This window comes from Mizuhopecten yessoensis, unplaced genomic scaffold, assembly GCF_002113885.1.
Source record: "Mizuhopecten yessoensis strain PY_sf001 unplaced genomic scaffold, ASM211388v2 scaffold10847, whole genome shotgun sequence".
NCBI classification, from domain to species: Eukaryota; Metazoa; Mollusca; class Bivalvia; order Pectinida; family Pectinidae; genus Mizuhopecten; species Mizuhopecten yessoensis.
In genome coordinates, this window is record NW_018408751.1 from 1,570,964 (window position 1) to 1,590,338 (window position 19,375).

Sequence of the window (19,375 nt, forward strand, 5' to 3'; positions counted from 1 at the left end):
GTCGAAAATCAAAAGTGCTTTAGTTACAGAATATATGTAAAAAAATACCAATTATGTAACATTTTCCACTTTGTTGCATATTATTTTTATCATATTGAACATTATAAAGTTGTACCGCAAAAGTAGAGTAAAAAAGGTGAAATTTTGGTCTTTTGGGAAGTGCAAGAAATACACCTTAAAACACATTTTCAAAATGGCCGCCGAATTGGTCATTTTTTTAATTCTTGTAAATCAGGTTCTACAAACAACAGGCATCTAGTTTTTTGACATATTTGTCGGATGTGTGTTTGCTATTAAACTTGATCATAATTTGTTAAATATTACAAAACCCGTTACACCAGAACAAAACGAGACTTAAAACGTGATTTAAACCTCAGAAGAGTACTTCCTTAACAAACAAGAAATTTAATATGTACAATATCGCCTTTAATTGTTACAGTGACGATTAGTGCATAGAGGATCGCACATTTAGGTTGCTAGAGGCAATATGGGGAACTCACACGTGTGACAGGTTTGAAAAACATTTGAATACCAAATGTGTATGTTTTAATTCAAGGTGGTGGGTACCCGGTACAAGTGGGTTGGTGCTTTTGAACAGCCACGGGGCCCTGGAGAGAGTCTTTGGATTCCTGCTCCAAGACTGATTTGTAAAACGGCCTAGGGATCCAGGAGGCTACACAGGCTGCATTGTCAAAAGGGGGGTGACTGACTGGGAACAAAAGGAACCTGGCGGAGAGTATATGTACAAGGCACTGAATGGAACAGACCCCAAGTACCTACAGGTGCGTGTTGCCCTGTAGAATCATTGTTGTGTGTCCACGTGAATACCACCCTTTAGTTTTTCATTTTTGTGCACATTGCGATGAGTATCTTCTTGCTTACTGTATAATGGTGGTTGTAAGCGTTTTATGTTTTACAATTATATCACTAATACTATTATCTATATGTTGTTAAGCGCTTTAGAGTAAATTATATAGGGCGAGAGATTTTCAAAAGTCAGCCAAGAGACAGAACAGTGTACCAGTTAAGAAGGAAGACATTTTTTCTACAGAGAATATCACTTTTATGTTAGAAGTATGACAGTTCGAGAGATTTACTTGTGCTTAGGGATATATCCTAGTTACATTGTTTTTTGCAGGTTTTTTAAGGTTCAATGAGGTGAGCAACGTGAGAGGTACAGATGTTAATTTTACAGAGGGGCATTTGGAATAATATATCAAAAAGTAAGACAGATCAACAGATCAGTACAGGAAGGGTAACATAGGAGCAGAAGGGATCACAGAAGGGGTCACAGAAGGGGTCACAGAACCTTGTCCATGTAAGATACTGCGAGAGTATATTGAAGTTGATGATATAGGTTTAAACGAAAAAGATTTTGATTTTAACATGCTTAAAGATTAAGGAGGCTCCACCATTTCGTAATAAACTATTAGCATTTCTTGAAACTTAAACATAATGGTTATGCAACCATGTAGAACTAATTTTGGGAAAATCTAAGCTTTCTAAGAAGTCCATCGGTTTTTTTTTTTGGAAAAAATACCAAAAAAATGATTGTATCCCAATTTGCATTTTTTTGATATTCTTTTGGTTTTATGTTGTTCAGAACCATTACAGCATTTACAAAATGTATACAAGGTTTGCTTATTTAGTCAACAAATATTTTATTTATCACAAATTACACAAAGTGCTTTTAGTTGAAATTGTATGGATAAATGTGACCATTTTAAGGCAAAAAACAAACAAAATGCATAGTTTCATGTAAAAAGAATTGAAAAAAAATTTAGGACAATAGGTTTTTATGTCATTTATGCATATTTTACATTTATTTTTTATGAAAGTGGGAGTTACCTCCCTTAAAAAAACAGGAACTTTTGACAGGGGGTAACATTTTCATAATACATGCAGTACATTGTATTTTTCAGATGTTTTTTTTTTCAATTCAAACTACACATTTATATAATATCATGCAAGTAGTAAAAATTGAACATACTTCATTTTACTTACATGTACACTCTTTTCATACTTTCACAATTTAATTGTACACCTATAAATTGTTCTTGTACATGAAATAATACATAAATACATCAGGAAAAAGGACAATGACGAATACACATAACAAAGACAGACAGATGCACAGACAAAACTTTGACAGATAGGGAGAGTATTTAAAAACATATTGATTTGCATGTGTTTCACATCTCACTGCATGTATATGAACAAGAAAAAATACTACATAATTGCATCTTGCCCAATTCAAACACCTATCCATAACTTTAGAATAAATATTAAATAATAATTTCCTTGTTATCAGCATTATTTCCTGTACTATAATGCATAATGTATTATCTAATTTAGAGAGATGGAAGAAAAGTAGATATTATGAACAAATATGTGTTGATAAAGAGAAACTATTTCTTTACTCACAAAAAATAAACAATTTTCCAAGCCCATGTCTTACAACGTCATTTTCACACACAATAGCAATACAATTATATGGCAAAAAATCACAGATTAACATATAAAGGAGTTATGTATAGTTATATCACGTTTGAAATTTACGAAACACAATTTAAACAAAAAATATCACAGAATTGCTTTGCAGGTAAAGGTCACAGCTTCAATAATTGTTCAATATAATAATAATAATAATAATAATAATAATGATTTGGCAGACCCAGTATGTACAGTTCACAGTAGGTTTTGTTGATTCCTAGTGCGTTGCATGGCAATAGTTCAAACTCTACCTTTGGAAGTGACTGACAAGTTTTTCAGTATTTTTTTGTCACTTGTCACTCTTGCCTTTGAAGTGTTGTTTTTTTCTTTCAATAATTTTGACAATCCTTATTTGCCACCCCTTTCAAAACCCAACTTCAAGTTATCATAGCTCAAACCTGAACTAGCTATCTTTGACATCATGTAATCTGTGATACAATTAGACAGAGAATGCAATGTTGACATACACTTTTCAGTTAAACTCTTATACTTCAAATTTTCAAACATGTGATTTGTACTGAAACTGTAAGTCAACATTTTAGAGTTTGGTACATTCAGACGTATAACAAGTTTTTGCAAAGCCAACACATCTTCCAATGTACCATGAGCATTGTATTGAGTTTGTAATACACTAAGCAACAAACTTTCCAATTTGTATGTTACTTGACCTGGTAATACATCTTTGAAGAGAGGCAAAGTGTCAACAAAACCACTTATAACGTCTTTTAACCCTCTGTAAGTGTTGCTGCACAGCACGACACATCACAATAGCATCAAATGCTTTACCGTTATGGCAAACCAACACAGGTTTAGGGCCAATCTTTGAAAACCATTCCTTGAGTTTCTATTTCAAGGTTAGAAATGTATGTAAATTAAAATTGATATTTATACAATTATCAATGTATGACATTGTAACTTCAACATTCAAGTACAGACCCCAAAATTGTTTACAAACACAGAGAACCTGATTTTCTACACCAATAAAAACTGAAAACTTCTGTATATGGCCTCAATATATCAATCACACATTGAACAACACATCCATTTCATCTTCTGACCTAATGACTTACCGGAAAGACTGGCATATCTGTGTCCACTTGACCTTGTCTGCCATCCTGCATCATATGATACTGATTTTTGTTTGGAATTGCTGAAAACAAAAATCATACAATATGAAATAATCCATATTTTTCGTTAAATGACTAAATGCAATGGTAAAAAGTAATATTTATTGAAACTATACTATCATGGTTAAATTGGAGACTGATATATATTGAAGGTGTGCATGTAACTGTTTGGAGTTGATGGATGTTTGTTGTTAATTTATCTATGACAACCATGGAAACCATCAGCTAGATGAATAATGCGAAGAACAAACATAAAAATTTATCATATCTGTATATATTTATTACCTGTCGCAACTTGCTCGTTCATCTACAATTGCCTTGTCACATGTTGCTGTTGCCACTGTCTCAATGGAATCTCCAGCTTCTCGTTCTCTCTTTTTAAGATTTCTAGGTGTTATACCTGGGATATTTAGGGTGGCAAGGACACCATTTACATCACTTTCACCAAGACCAACGTGAGGCATTGCTGAAAACAAAGTAAAGTCTTGTTACATCATGCAATCGTATACATGTATGTAACTTTTTTATATCCTTTGTATACATATAGACTCGTGATAATTATTTGGGTTTTAGAAACACAACAAATATTAAAATACAGGTAGTTTTGCAGGGTAGTATTGCAATATGAAACTGTACATCACTGTATAATTTATACACATAAACTCTAGTTGTCATTTTCTGATCACTGTTATAGTAGCAATATATTATGTATGTGTAGGAATCCAACCTAATCAATTATTGATTATTATCAATTATGTACCTGATCCAAGTTTTGTGTTAACATCCCATGTACTGCTGTGGTGCCGTTTGCCTGATGGTAATGCCGTCGTTTTACCACACGAGTCACACTTGATATACAGCAGGCTACCAAAACCGTAATGTTTTTCTGCTACACAAGCCCCAAGTCTTAAACGGGAGTGGCACCATGGACAACTTTTTTTCCAAACCATCGGCCAAAACAACAAATTCCACCACACGTCGCGCCTCCTACCAACTGATATTGCCGGACTCCAGTGTTGATGCTGACACGGACGACACAGGGTCGGAGTCTGACGACTCATGATTTTCTGGGTCCGTGTCACTATCTTCCCACGAGTCAATATCTGCCCTACCATCACTAGCTTTGCTTTCACAGTGAGTGTGATCATGGTACACTTGATCTGTGTTGCGTTGGCTGAAAGCAAATCTTCCGGCTTCGTCTTGACAACGGTTTGTTGACATTGCCACCAAATGAATGTATTTGTTTTTACCCTCCCGCGCAGAAGAGTTCCATTTGGCGGTGTTAGTACAGTTTACGCTATGTTATGGATACGCCCGATACGCACTACGGAAATGACGACACGAAAATACGACGAGAAAAACATGTGTATTACGAAGGGTGGAAACTCCTTAAGTTCGAGGTTAGTCTCGTTCAACCAGGCGCTTGATCACTTGTAATTCGGCGTAGCGTCCTCATACAACAAGAGTCTGGTAGAGCAACTTGTTCAAGATGTGCACTAATACGCAAGAGTAAGGTCGTTAGTTATACCACACAGCAAGGGGGGCAATTCTAGCGAGACTAAAGTATGTGGAGCACAGACAACTTTAGGTTTACACTCTATGAGAGTCTCCGGACAGAGATAACAAAATATTGATACAACAGGTATCTAACAGGAAATATTTGATAAAACGTTGTTTCAGTTGTTTACAAACGTTTTGTTGCTTTCATTTTTCAGCTCCTAAGAGCGGATCACCCAAATTGCTGTTTACTCCATTTCTGGTTCTCGGGTCCCTGGCAAAACTGTTTTTCAGTCCGTAATACGAACGTATATGGACAATGAACAATGAGACATCTGGAGAAAAATTGTTGGTTTTGACGAAACAAATGAAGGATGTCTTGTTTCCGTTCCCAATACAAACGCAAGCGTTGAATCACATTACATGTGAGGAGGTGCACGTGTGTGTCTTATTATTCACTAATAGTTTAACTGATTGCTTTTTTGAAACATTGACGATTAGAAATAAAGAATACGTATTTGTAATAGTAAATTTCAATCGGTGGGATTAAAATGAGCAAGTTTTAAATTCAGATGTAATAGAAAAAAATGCTTAGTGTGTATGTACTTGATAACTTAAATTGATTCTCTCACATGAAATACGTGATATAGAATTCATATTAATTTGAATTAAATACTTTCAAATTAAATTAAATCAAAAACAGTATATTTCCTTTACAATGACTTTGACTAGTTAAAAATAAATGTTATTGGAAACTGCGTATGCTTTTTTGGTTCTTGTTTTTGTTTTGTTTTTGTATGGAGAACCATTCATCATGTTTTTTAAAACAATGTTTAAAGCATATCAATTGAAATGTCTCACCTATCCTGCATTATCTTTACTGAAAAGAAAAAAGCCACTAAGCACGGGATGTGACGATTCGATGAATAGCTGAAAGTATGGAATAGTGCCAGGTTATCACTGTGCTGGCTGTAGTAATTCAAACTATGAAATATGAAAGCCATCTTATGATGTGTATATAATTATTTATCTTATTAGGAAAGGGCGTTAATAATGGCCATGTGCCCAATCCTTTTGCATTTTTTTGGAAATAAAATATGTTTAAACTAAATTATCTTTACTTAAAAGGGAATAGGAAACAGTATTAAATAGTGGTATCCCGGTTAACTTAAAATTAATATTTGTTATATGTACTACCAATATTTTCTATTTAGCTTTCCTTTTACGATCTCGGTTCCACTGCCAATGATGAATTGGGGGCTTCGGCATGACAATTTCTGAGAAACAAAAACTCACATCTTGCATAACATTTATGAAAGTTATCATATGGTAACATTTTCCTGCCACAGATTGATTTAATTCGAGATAATTATTTCGCTAAAACTATCTCGCTAGATCTACTTTTCATGATAACCAATTCGACTTAAGGGTAATTATCGCTACTATGATAATTTAGTGAATATATCATGACAATTATCTGGCTACGTCGACATTAAGTTGATACTACCGATGATCATCACAACTACATGTGTATTGTTGTTTGTTAAGATGAAGATAAAGCACATTTTTGAGATGGAGCTGGAAGCCAAGACTTCAATGCCAAGGATAAGTAATTGTATTATTAGAAAGGTGACCTATATAGTCTAATTAATTAAATTAGGCCCTTCTCTTTAGACCGCTAACGTTTGTCACGTGATTAATATATGTCTACATCGCGTTTTATCATTACTAATTCTGTGAGCATTGTCCTATTTTGAACATGCATCCTGGAGGGATATATCGCGGGAAAGTGTCAGTTTCAGTCGCCATTTGGTCGACAGACGATCAAAGAGTATCGCTGACGTCATGTTTTATACCAAATGTTTATTTTAATCAATCAAATACATCAGTTTATCGGGATCGCTCGTCAACACATGAAATCAGCATTTTACAGATTTACACACACTTTTGCAAGTCACTTTTGCGCTATGTTATGTTCAGTGGTACATACTTACTGTCAGCTTGACAGTTTTAAGAGGAGGTTGAATATGTCCACTTACAAACCTTAAAATGCATACAAAATTAAACGCGTATACTCTCGTTCCACAAAGAAAACCAGACACGCGGTTCGCTTGTTTACATTTAAGGGGGAGGCTTTTAGAAGAGCGCTGGTCTGCTGGAGAGTGATACGTGTACATGGTGCTTAACAATGAGAAGAGTCGTTACATCGAAGAAGTGGTAAAAATATGTATATTACATAATCTACAGTCTATATTTGGGCTGCGAAAATTACATTAAACACAACAGCATTTTCTTCACAAGGATTTTGTTATTATTTTGCTTTGTTTTTGTTTGTTTGTTAATTTATTCAATTGATAGCATATCAAAACTTAAACATTCAAAATAATTTTAATATTTTTGAGTATCTACTAGCAACATTTCTTAACCACATGATAACTATTTCTTTGGACGCAGTTATTTAAGATTTTAACATATTTGACGGCTTTCTAGCGAAAAAGATGTGTTAGTTTGAATCTGACGAGTTATTGCCCTTTGCATATTGAAAGCTATATTGTTTATGCATGTGAGCGTGTTTTTTTGTAAGATATTGTAATGGTATCTTGTCTTGACTGTAAATTATCCCAATTACAACAGTTTTTCATGTGTTTGTACCGCGGGGATTGGTTTTTATAGACCTGTCAATTACTCAAACAAATTATATACGTCCTTATATTTAAAATTGTGTTGCTGTCCGTCTAGATAACAGTACCATCTCAAAATGTTTTATTATTCAATAAAAGGAAGTGTGTAGTACAATGTAATATTAACAGTACAACATGTACCGTTATATGACCTCTGACCTCACTATATAAACACAACAGTCACCCCCCCCCCTCCTCCCCCACCAAAAAAAACCCTGAGATTTGTTTTGCTAAACGGTTTAGAATTTTAAAGAATGAAAATATATTTTTTTATATTGTTTTTAATCTGTGTTAACAACTATGAACAGATCAACAAGAAATCACAGTGTTAAGTAAATAAGGGTGCTGAAAAATAATCCACAATGTGCAAAACAAGCGATGTATGACTGGTTTTAAATCAAGGCATGCCATGTTTATGTCGGGCCACTGAAGTGAGTCTGCTATTAGATCCTATAACATTTCATTTTCAACAGAACAGAAAAAAACGCTGTCCTCTACACTAGCGTCCGATGGAAATGGTGAAGCAGGTCAATTCATCCCGGCTCGTCGGCCAGTCCCCTCAGCGACAGTAACACATACACATCCCGGCTCGTCGGCCAGTCCCCTCAGCGACAGTAACACTTACACATGCCGGCTCGTCGTCCAGTCCCCTCAGCGACAGTAACACTAACACATCCCGGCCCGTCGGCCAGTCCCCTCAGCGACAGTAACACTAACACATCCCGGCCCGTCGGCCAGTCCCCTCAGCGACAGTAACACTTACACATGCCGGCTCGTCGGCCAGTCCCCTCAGCGACAGTAACACTAACACTTGTCGAATGCTCGAACAAAGAGTTAGCCTCGTTATCACAGTTGGTCGATACAAGAATTCAGTCAACAGCGTTTTTTAAATCGTAATGTTTGTTACACAATTCCCATTTACCCAGCTCGTTGACATTCCAACCGCATCGTATCCTGATGAGCTAAGCCGCTGCACAACCGTTGTTTATTGGTCAGCTACATTTGCGACATATTTTTCAGGTTATTTTTGTTTCAAATTAAAATCTGTAGTCAATTTTAAAGAAAATCAATGCTTTTAAACATTGTTTAAAACATGCTGGTAAATGTATGTAAAGTAAACTATTTCGTCACCACTGACAACGCATCATCTTTTCCGCGAAAAATTCTGTTCAATCAAACTTGTTTTTAGGACGACGTATTTTTTTACGTGAAAAACTTGAGTTTTCTGATTTTAAATAATGAATGTTAATGTAATGGAACGTAAAAACAAGGTTTGAGTTCCGTTCAAACATATTCTCAAAAATGGGCTAACGCGCATCATGGAATATGTTTGAACGGAACTGTGTTGCATACCCTTTACATTTTTAAAAGATGAATTTCAAACCTTAAATTCCTACTGTACATCAAATTTTTAAACTGATCATAGAGTGATTTCACTAAGACTAATTGTATGCTTGCCTCTCTAATCGTATGCATATTCAGTAAGCTTTAATTTCTATAACATCTGTTTTCAGTGAAAACAAAGATTTATTGAAGGACATACGAAGATGAATGTAAAAGTGAGGATGAAGACCCATTCCAAGGATGTGTCAAAACAGAGGGGAGTCTATTTTCACCTGGACCTATATATGGTAAGTACTTTTAAGTCATGTTAATGTACGGAAGTAAAACCATTTACAAACCTTTGTATTACAACATTAAACCTTATTTATTTTACAACAATTATGAAACAAGTTTTTTACAACTTATATTAATCACTCTTGTTTGCCCGGATGTTAGCGCTAAGGGGGTCTTAGTGGGGTAGGAAACCGGAGTACCCGGATAAAACCCACGTGTTCGGGCAGGTGACCCCATACCTTTTTACGTCCGATCGGGGAATCGAACCCCGCCCACCTTAGTGAAAGGCAAGTGCGCTAGACCCTGCACCACCCGACCACCCAAATACATATACTGAGAAGACGGGGTTTTGAGACTAGTGCCTAATATTTCATCCTGTATTTTAATACCTCCTACAACAGCTGAAGTGAAGTTTCTGTCCATTTTTCAAAATATCATATCCATTTTTTAACTTTTCAACTCTAGTCTTTAGACTGCCATATCGGTGCTCGGCTTTGTCTTTGATCAATAAAGCTAATACAATATAACAAGAGGGCAACATGACATGCCATTCCTACCTCATATAAAAGCGATCCGTTAGTCAAACAATGCGAATGTTGGAAGTTTAGATCCCTCATCGTGTCTAGCAGATACTATTATTATGTATATCATCAATAAATCTTATTACCACACACAATGCTTTATATAGTGTATTATTATTCATGCTCAGATCCCTCTGGACTTTGGAAATTCTGTTAGATGCAACAATGTATTTAATGACTAAGCACTTAATCTTGAGAACGTATTCATTTTTGAAAATCTTAGTCACTTCATTAAATTTGTAAAGCATAGAACTCCATCTCAGGTATCAGAAATCTATGTCTTGAACTTAAGCAATTTCTTCAAGGTTTACCCATTTGTTCGTGCAGGACAAGGGTGTAGGGTGGGGGCAGCGAAAACTCTCAAATTAATGTCAAAAGTTACCTAACTTCAGCGCACAGTAATATTTCGAGTGTATTGCTTGTAGTGGGTTGGCGATCATGAAAGATAAAATGCAGATTGTTTTGTTTCGCAGTTATACAAATAGTAAACATTTCAAAATCTATGCGGTAATTGATAGTTTTAGATATGAGTACTTCAATAAGTTTCAATATCTTTCAATGAGTTATTTGCAACATTTTAATTTTATATTTGCGTTGTTTTTAACCTCGTTCGTAGGAAATTTAAGTTTGCAATATTTAGGGTGATTTAGTTTATTTTCATTACAAATCTATCGAGGCAAACACTTTTAGTTTTCCGAGGCAACTGTTCAGATCAATACCAATCAGCTGTGAACAGATAACATAATACGATACATTTATCACTGTAAGTAAATTGGATATGAATTATGTTGTTATCCCTACAATAAATCAAATTTAACCACATATCGAAATTACCTATTTGTGACATAACAAGATAGGAATAAAACTCGAGATGACCATAGGAAATTTAAGTAGATGATAGAATATAACAAGTAGCAAGTACGTTTTGAATTACCTAAATAGAAAATTAAAAAAGATTCTTAATGAATCTTTTTAATTACAAATGCGATTTGGCTGTTCGTTTTACTCAACTCGTCTTATAAAGGTAGCAGAGTACAGTAGAAATGGCTTGACGCTAAAAATAAAGTGCATGTCTCGGATAAACATGGATAACGGATTCATCCTGCACAACACACCTTCATATCTAATATATTTATAAACAACATTTTGAATAAATTTTTTTTAGAAGAATGATTTTTTTTTCAAAAAGTGATTTTCGCAGATTTGGGACTTGTTAAAACCATGGTTACTACATCAAAAAATGCCAAAATTTTACCCACGCAAGTAGTACTTGTTTTCTTAAAACCTATCTTATTTAAATATCACCTACTCAGTACCAGATATACATGTACTCACGTTTTAGCATAGGTCGTTCAACTGGATTTTTCACAATAGTTACACATGTACTAAGTACAAAAATAAACTACATGAAAAGCTAGCTTTTGTTGTGTAGACACAGATTTGTACATGGCCAAAAATGTAGTCTCAAGCGAAATTCGATTTTTTTTTATGTGAAGCCCACATAGTTCAATTCATCATGTATATGTCAATTTTAGAGGGATTTGATACATGTAATATTATAGGATTATTCATTGTACAAAAATATCGCCCATGGCCACCGTACGCTACTGCACACTGCTGACGAAGGGTTATGTATTGATTTGAAAATGTAACAATTCATGATAATGTGTTTAAAGGGAGATGACTCTGAATTGTATAAAACTTACCTACGACCAGTATATAAGGATTTCACTTTTCATTTAGTACATCTCGTATAGCAAGTCAATTATGAACACAATATTTAACATAACAAATCTTATTTATAGACAATTTGCATACCTGATACAGTGTCTCATCAAAGTCATACAATACAGTTGAAAAACGTGCCATTAAAATGGAATATGCATTTATATCAATGCCCTGAGGGATCCAAAACGGGATTATTTAAAAATAACAATAGAATATAGCGTTTCATTTTTAATCGACCTTTTTGTTTTTGAACAAGTGTTCCAACCTTTTGGTGACGTTTAACAAGCATAACACTAAATAAATGTTTAGAAAATATATCACCAATATATATTGTACATGTGCCTTATCAAAATGCTCACGGTATCTCCAATGCTCTTCTAACTTTTATCTAATTCGTGTTGAATATTATTCGTTTCGATATATAAGAAAATAGCAAAAAAAAATAACTCATGCGATAGCACGCAAGTAATACATTATAATTCAGTAATGTTACAAAAAACAACATCAAACACCAGATAACCACAATAAAAAGGAAATGTCATTTACCATCTACAATTGTCGGAAGCGAAACTAATTGAAATATTTGAGTTCCTAACACATTATAAGCCAACCTAAGTCCTGTTTGTAATCAAATCAAGGGAAGTATGTAGGTAAATTACATTCAAAGTCACTGTGAATAGGTTTTGAATCATGCCAGACATTTTAATATAGAAATGGAAATTTTGTCTGGTATTATGTAATAAATAAGAAGTTAGGGTAAAGTATAGAAGTTGTTTCCCTTTTTTCATAGAATAACAAATTACTCATACAAACGAAATGCAACTGGAAACAATATAGCAAACAGAAATAAATAAATAATCTCATAATAAAAAAAAATACCATCAACCGCTTCAAACACTTAAGGTTTGATACAAAATGTTTACTTTATTGGAAAATACTTTCGTTCTAAATGTATAGACTTGTTTGAGAAGAGAAACAATATATATTGAACTTGTGCTAAGTTTTTAAAATAGCAACATTAACTCGGTTTGCAATAAAGTATTAAGGCCGATATCTTCATAAAATAGATCGTCGGTATCATAACATGTCAATATATTTCTGTGACCAAATATAATTCAACAAAATCCAATGTTCTTTTATGTGGTTAATAAGTCTTTTATGACCAGAACCTGCAACACCATAGTTTGAAATCAGGTAATCACGAATATCTCTTCAGCGTTTACTTTACGTTCTCTTGATAAAGACTTGTTTAATAAGGGTAAGGCTTGTACATTTTTGGCATGAATGTAGCTTTGATAAATCATTTATGAAGAACTTTAAGGGACTTTTATGAAAAAATATAACCAATAAGACTTTACAACAGGGTTCTGAGCGTGAACTATTACCAGGGCTTGATCAGAATTCGAGCCATGACTTCAGATTGTTATACTACCGCTATGAACGACTACGCTTCCGGGTCAACGAAAGTGTCATGGCCCAGTTGTTGCTACAGTTATATCCAAATAAATAATAAAGGGGTGGCTACTGTGTTCGAATTCTACAGTGCAGTCGGAAGGGGCTAAGAATGAAATTATATAACCCGAATGATTCACGTCCTATCTAAATTAACATTTCTATATAAACTATTTTTCTCTCGACAATGACTATTTTACAATGCGAGAATTATGCTAATGAGCATAACATGAAAATACAGAAATGTGCACTCCTGATGATGTATATAACTTTTTTGTTAGCCATGGCATAGCGACCCCTTTCAAATTTACAACTGAATCCGGAATAGCGGAAAAAACTGTAACCTGCAAACCACATAACCGTTTGAATCTGATATATTAGGAAAGTTAGGTGAATAATTATGGAAGTGGAGCCAACACAAAAGTGCTTTTTTAACGGCATGTTTATTTTTTTGCATACGTTTTATCGCTATGTGGCTCTTGAAACATTTGATAAATTATACTGTATCCTATTTCAACTCCCTTAAATGTGCTTCTGCAGTTTTATTTTTGTATTTTTTCGAGCATTTTTAAATAAATAGAATTATCGAAGGGTACGGTCGTCTAGGTTTTTATTGACAACATTTACACATTGTAACGTCTAATAAATCAAATAGCTATTAAACATGTGTTTGTGTACATTGCTTTAAAACATATGAGTACTCTTAAGGAACCATGTCTCCCCTTAATTTCGTTTTTGATGTAGCTGCAGTAGGACGGGACCACTGAACTACCACTGATCAAATGATAAAGCGGATAAAAGTGAATGTTTTAAAAGTATATTGTTGCTAAATGACAGCAAAAATCGGAGGTCTCATGACATGTTGCTCTGAAGTTAATTTTACTCATTAACGCCGTCAGAGATTATGTTTACTGTCTCGTAAAACTAACAGGAAGCCATCAATAAAAAAAAAAGATACGAATTCAAATTTTATCAGAGATGATTTCCTTTAAGAATCGTATTTTATCTTAACTCTACCAAAAGCTGATATATCGTTTAAAAACCAATATACATAATACAAACTATTGTTAATTCAAAAGTTGGAAAAGAACAAACTTTGTCTTGTTAATGGATATTCTCTTGTTAATGAATATTCTCTTGTTAATGGATATTCTCTTGTTAATGGATATTTTATTGTTAATGGATATTCTCTTGCTAATGGACATTCTTTTGTTAAATATTCTCAAACAGAAAAGGATTAATGTTGAAATGCTCGATCATGGTTGCAGATTTTATAAACCCTTTTTATATCAGCAGAGGTATATACGCAATATCTATATCAAATGGTGATATATGTTCATAAAATTCATATGAGATGTAACACGGAATTTAATTGGTAAATCGAAATAATTGGCGTGTAAAATTCCCAATTGCATAAAGACCCGGATATGGATTGATATTAATTGAAATAGGGAAGACGCCGTTGGATTTTGTTATTTGCAGCTGTATGTCGTGGTTACATTGTCACAAAATGAGTTTTACTGGAGACGCAGAACTTATCCCGTAATGTTTTGCTTAAACTCGATTAAGACAAACATATTTACATTTTGCTAAAAATAAGAGTAGTGTGCACTTTGAGCGCCTGGATGGCCTTATGGTTTCTATCAGTTGACGGCCAGATTGACCATATATAGGACATTTATTGTTAAAAATGTTTGTACAAATTCAAAGCCATGAACATAGATTTATTATGTAACAAATATGTACTAGTCCAAACGTAGAAATAAACACTTGTGTTATATATCATTTGATGTGTTTCCGATTGCGCACAGACAATTTACGCTATTATCGACGTGATTTTTCACGTAATATCACTGACGATTTAATTTAAAATGGCAAAAGTGGGTTCCAAAACTAAAGTTGAGACATAGTGCACGTCAACGTTTCGGTGATTACTATATAACCTCAAAAAATGATCATGGTTGTTTCTTAAAAATACGACTGGTGTGTTTAGTTAAACGTAATGGACACTTGTACACCCCGTATATTACCAAAGCCATGACTTGCTTGAGTACCTGTCGGTTGATAAAAGGTTGTATAAATTCAATCTGTTCTCGTCAGAAAACGATATCAGGCATGTTATTTAAGTCGACAATTAAAGTTTTAAGATGCATTGCATTTATTAAGTACAAGTAGATATAAATTATTAAAGAAACTTTACACATGGTAATGCACACGTAGTCAACGGTGTGGGATAGGAAAGCATGTAAATCATTTCAGAAATTCAAGACTTAACAAATTTATAGTGGACCTTATAGTATCCGGCCACAATAGTTAACAACAACATTTTATATTTTTGGCAAGAAAAAAGGACAAAACCTGATTAATTTAAATCAATCGTTATTTGTGCACTTTGTATTATGCAGGAGCATCAAAATAGTCTGTGGTCAGGGTCACATTCAGTTGACCCCAATGAAGATTCTCCGTTAAAATTGACCAATCAAAGGTTGCTCTTGAACAAAGTTCGGTGTGTTGGCTTAGTTGTTGACGAAAGGCTTGCAAGGGTTTTGAAATTAATTGTTTGAAAAATGAAAAGGAAAGATATTTTAGATCCAACTCCTTGAATTTCTTCTACGACGGCTATAAGCTATATAAAAACACCTATAAATAGTTTGATAATAAAAAAACTATAAATGTTGTATAAAAAAAGTAAAGATGGGGGGAACACTTCACCATGACAATATGTGTTTTGTAAAACGATAAACGATTTTGAATGTTATTTTAATGAAAACAAGTCTCCAAACCAAACGATTTTTAAGTTATCTTTAGATAAAAATAAAAAATTGTTTTAGACGAATTCAGCGTTTATTGCAAGGCAATTTACGAAATGTATCTCTTGGAGCAACTTCATTGCCCCAACGTCTAATGAAATTGACATTATTAATATCCATATCTTAAATGAACTATGTAAAACATATTTAGCAAACATTTGAATAAAGAATACGGACATAGTTCCTGTTCATAAAAATGCATGTTTTCACAAGTTACGAAGCTTAGAGATTTTTTAGAAAGGTAGCTTTGAATCATGCGACAGACAAAAAAAAAATGTAGGGACATTGATTTAAAATTTAACTCTTGAAAATATTCCCTGTATCATTGATATGAACTTGAAGAGATTGTATATCACTTATTTTGCTGTTGCCAAACACATCTGGTCTTTCGAGTATCTAGGCGATATCTGATTTGTACTAAACAAACGCTGTATTCAACAGGTATGTCGGCCAAGGTTTGACTTTGAGTTTGTTTATGACATTTGAAAGTCAGACTCAGACACGACACAATTGTAAAACAAATAAAGTTTGCCTGAATTATATCAAAATGTCTGATTTTGAAGTAATTAAGCATGTTCCTACGTGTGCGGTCTCTACGTGTGCGTAGAACTAGAAGTATAACAAAAAACAATGAAAGCAGATAAAATAAGCAAAATTTTAATATCTTAAAACTGTTACTTGAATCAGTAAATACATTTACGCCTATGTGGCAAAGGTAGGAGGAGGAGACGTGGAATCATTTGGGGATGTTCGAAATATATCTAGCATCAAATTTCATGTAACATGAAACTCTGAACAGTCTATATTTTCCCCTAAGAAACTATTTCAAAATGAAAGTGAGTGTACCACATGTGGCAACCGCCATTATTGTCTTCTGTCCAAATAGAAAATAGTTCTTTTTAAAAAAATTATGGAATTCAGTCTTAATTGCGTTTGTAATTTGCCATCCTTGTATATTGAAGTTTCTCCTGTTGACATAAACTATCTCTCCTCCGCAGACGGACTAAGAGATTTATCTGTTCAGTAGGCAGTCATTTCTATTTTTGCTGACGTGGTCGCTTAAGGGAACGCTGTGGAGTCAGAAAACGGAACGAAGTTGAGAACGTTGAATAGCGTCGCTAAACAATCGTTAAGCTGCTAGTTGATTTACATTTAACGTCGTCGTAAGGTCACGTGCAGAAAATAACTTTCATGCAACAGCAATGAAATCGACTTCTGTCCTGAAGAATAAACTCGTGCTATCGAAAGATTGAAAAAACTAAAATAAAGATGTTATAAAATACTCTTTCGTTACTGCAATTTGATATATTCCTCAATGTTACAGTTAGACTAAACTGCGTGTTTGGAAAGATCTTCATCGGAAATTCCACGACCAAGAAGGTGCACGGAACTACAGTTGCTTGGAATAAGCCTACCTGATGTGATAAATATGATTGTTTGCATTTGTGTAGTAAGGCTTTTCCTTTGAAATTGTGTTTTTTTTGTGACTGGGTTGGAAAACAAATAAGCACTTCGACTCCGAAAAAAATATTTCCGTGGTATTCCAAGTTTAATTTGATATGGATGGATTTTGAATCTAAGTGATGACTTCGATGTAAATAAATGTTTCCTATGCATGTTTTTATTCAAACCACATTATTTGTTTAAATATTCTTATTGGTGATTGTTGGAAGGTATCAAAGAATATCTATATATATATAAAGGACACTTAATGTAACTAATTAACGCCCGTTGAAACATGCACGGATATTGTATAGTTTAGTAAAAATAATTAAAGGTAGGATCATTTGCAAAATTAGAAAAGAGTTTTCAGAAAGGACAATACATGTACTTCAGTTTTCTTGAATATTTGATTTTTATTATGATAACAAATTTTGAATGGATATTGAATTGCTAAGAACAGAAAAAGAAAGATATGACATTTTACTGCCCCACCATTTACTCCAATATCAAGGGATAAAACGGATTTTATTCAAATACAGCAATTGATATAGATCCGACAACAAAGTATATTCATAAGTGCTTATCGGTGAGGTGCCGTAAAACGGCGAAATATGGCACCCAAAATAAACGTTTTTCAATATTTTAATACACTTTTCTACTCAGCATTAATTGAATTCAGAAATGTTTTCTTCTTGTATTTTGTAGTGTTCTACAAGACATTTATGCCAAACAAAAACAATCTTCGATGACTTTTTCTGTTAAAGAGAAGTCTATATACAATGTGTATAAACCGACAAAAGATTTATTGTCGATGATACATTGATATATATTTCAATAGAGCTGAACGTACTGAAGTGGTTTGTATTTTACAGATGTCATCCATAAATTCCTTTCCTTATTTGTCCACGGTATCATAAAAGCAGTAATTTATAGCATTATCTCACGTGAGTTTATATTGTAGCTTTAGCAACACACGCGTATAGGCCGGGTGATCCACACTATATAAATCTGCACGACAAACTATTGGAAGAACAGATTGGCCGGCGATCGTGAATCATTCACCTGGATGCTAAACGATTCATGTAAGTATTTAAAATTTGTATTAACGACTTTTTTTCATATTATATATTATCAAAAGGAAATGATGAATTTAAATCGAAATTCAAGTTCCTCAAGTTATGTTTTTTATGCATCTTATGTGATTTTAAAACATTTTATTTTGCAAATATTGTTTCATTTTGAAGGTCAAGATGAAGGCGACGTTTTTAATATTAGTGTCGGTGCTTGCGTGCTGTTCCGGTAAGTTCAACTTTACTGCATTCATTACTACATCGTCACAAAAGAAAAGTCACTTACCTCTTAAAAACACCCGGTTGTTTCCCATTATTTATTTTTCAATAGTCTAGGTTTACTTTTCCTGTTCATATTTTGCAGTAGTTTCATCGTCCTTCAATTCTAATTCAGGGTATTCGCACTATTATTCGAAATAATATGTTATTCGTATTTTCCGATATATACGGTGGTGCATTTAGGACATGTGTAATATTATTTTCTACCTCAATTATCTCGAGCGCTCGACATAATAGGTCAAGCGCACGACTTATTATGTTGAGCGCTCGACATAACTTCTCGAGCGCCCGACTTATTATTTCGGGCGCTTTACTTTGACTTTACTTATGAATCGCTTCACAATAGTATTGTATTGAAATCGTGATAGTAGGTTTTCTGTCAGGTCAATATTCTTGTGTAGCTTTCAAATGTCCTATTATGACGTCGTTGTACTATGACGTCAACGTTGTATGCAAAGACCTCAATGTGTTTCCTCAAGACGTCAGACTTTTTGAGCGATCGACATAATACATGTAGACAATAATATTGTGCATGTTCTAAATGTACCACCGTACAGGCCTAAGTATAACAAAGAGGCAATTTATTAGAGTAATATT

General features: G+C 33.9%; 1 protein-coding gene across 1 annotated transcript; it reads right to left on the minus strand.

The window, feature by feature from the left end:
• Positions 1 to 3,489: 3,489 nt before the first annotated feature.
• LOC110462916 lies at positions 3,490 to 4,876 on the minus strand. The gene is made up of 3 exons (XM_021517157.1): positions 4,381 to 4,876; positions 3,906 to 4,086; positions 3,490 to 3,643 (listed from the first exon to the last, which is right to left on the minus strand). The coding sequence occupies exons 1-3, from the start codon at positions 4,766 to 4,768 to the stop codon at positions 3,511 to 3,513; spliced, it is 702 nt and encodes a 233-aa protein (XP_021372832.1). The 5' UTR covers positions 4,769 to 4,876; the 3' UTR covers positions 3,490 to 3,510.
• Between the last annotated feature and the right edge of the window lie 14,499 nt (positions 4,877 to 19,375).

Bases quoted from the DNA above. Each gene is read 5' to 3' on its own strand.
- LOC110462916 (XM_021517157.1), bottom strand. From the start codon at position 4,768: ATGATCACACTCACTGTGAAAGCAAAGCTAGTGATGGTAGGGCAGATA. The intron at 4,087-4,380 runs GTACATAATTGA...CTTTGTTTTCAG, and splicing joins TAACACAAAACTTGGATCAG to CAATGCCTCACGTTGGTCTT. The intron at 3,644-3,905 runs GTAATAAATATA...TTTTGTTTTCAG, and splicing joins GAACGAGCAAGTTGCGACAG to CAATTCCAAACAAAAATCAG.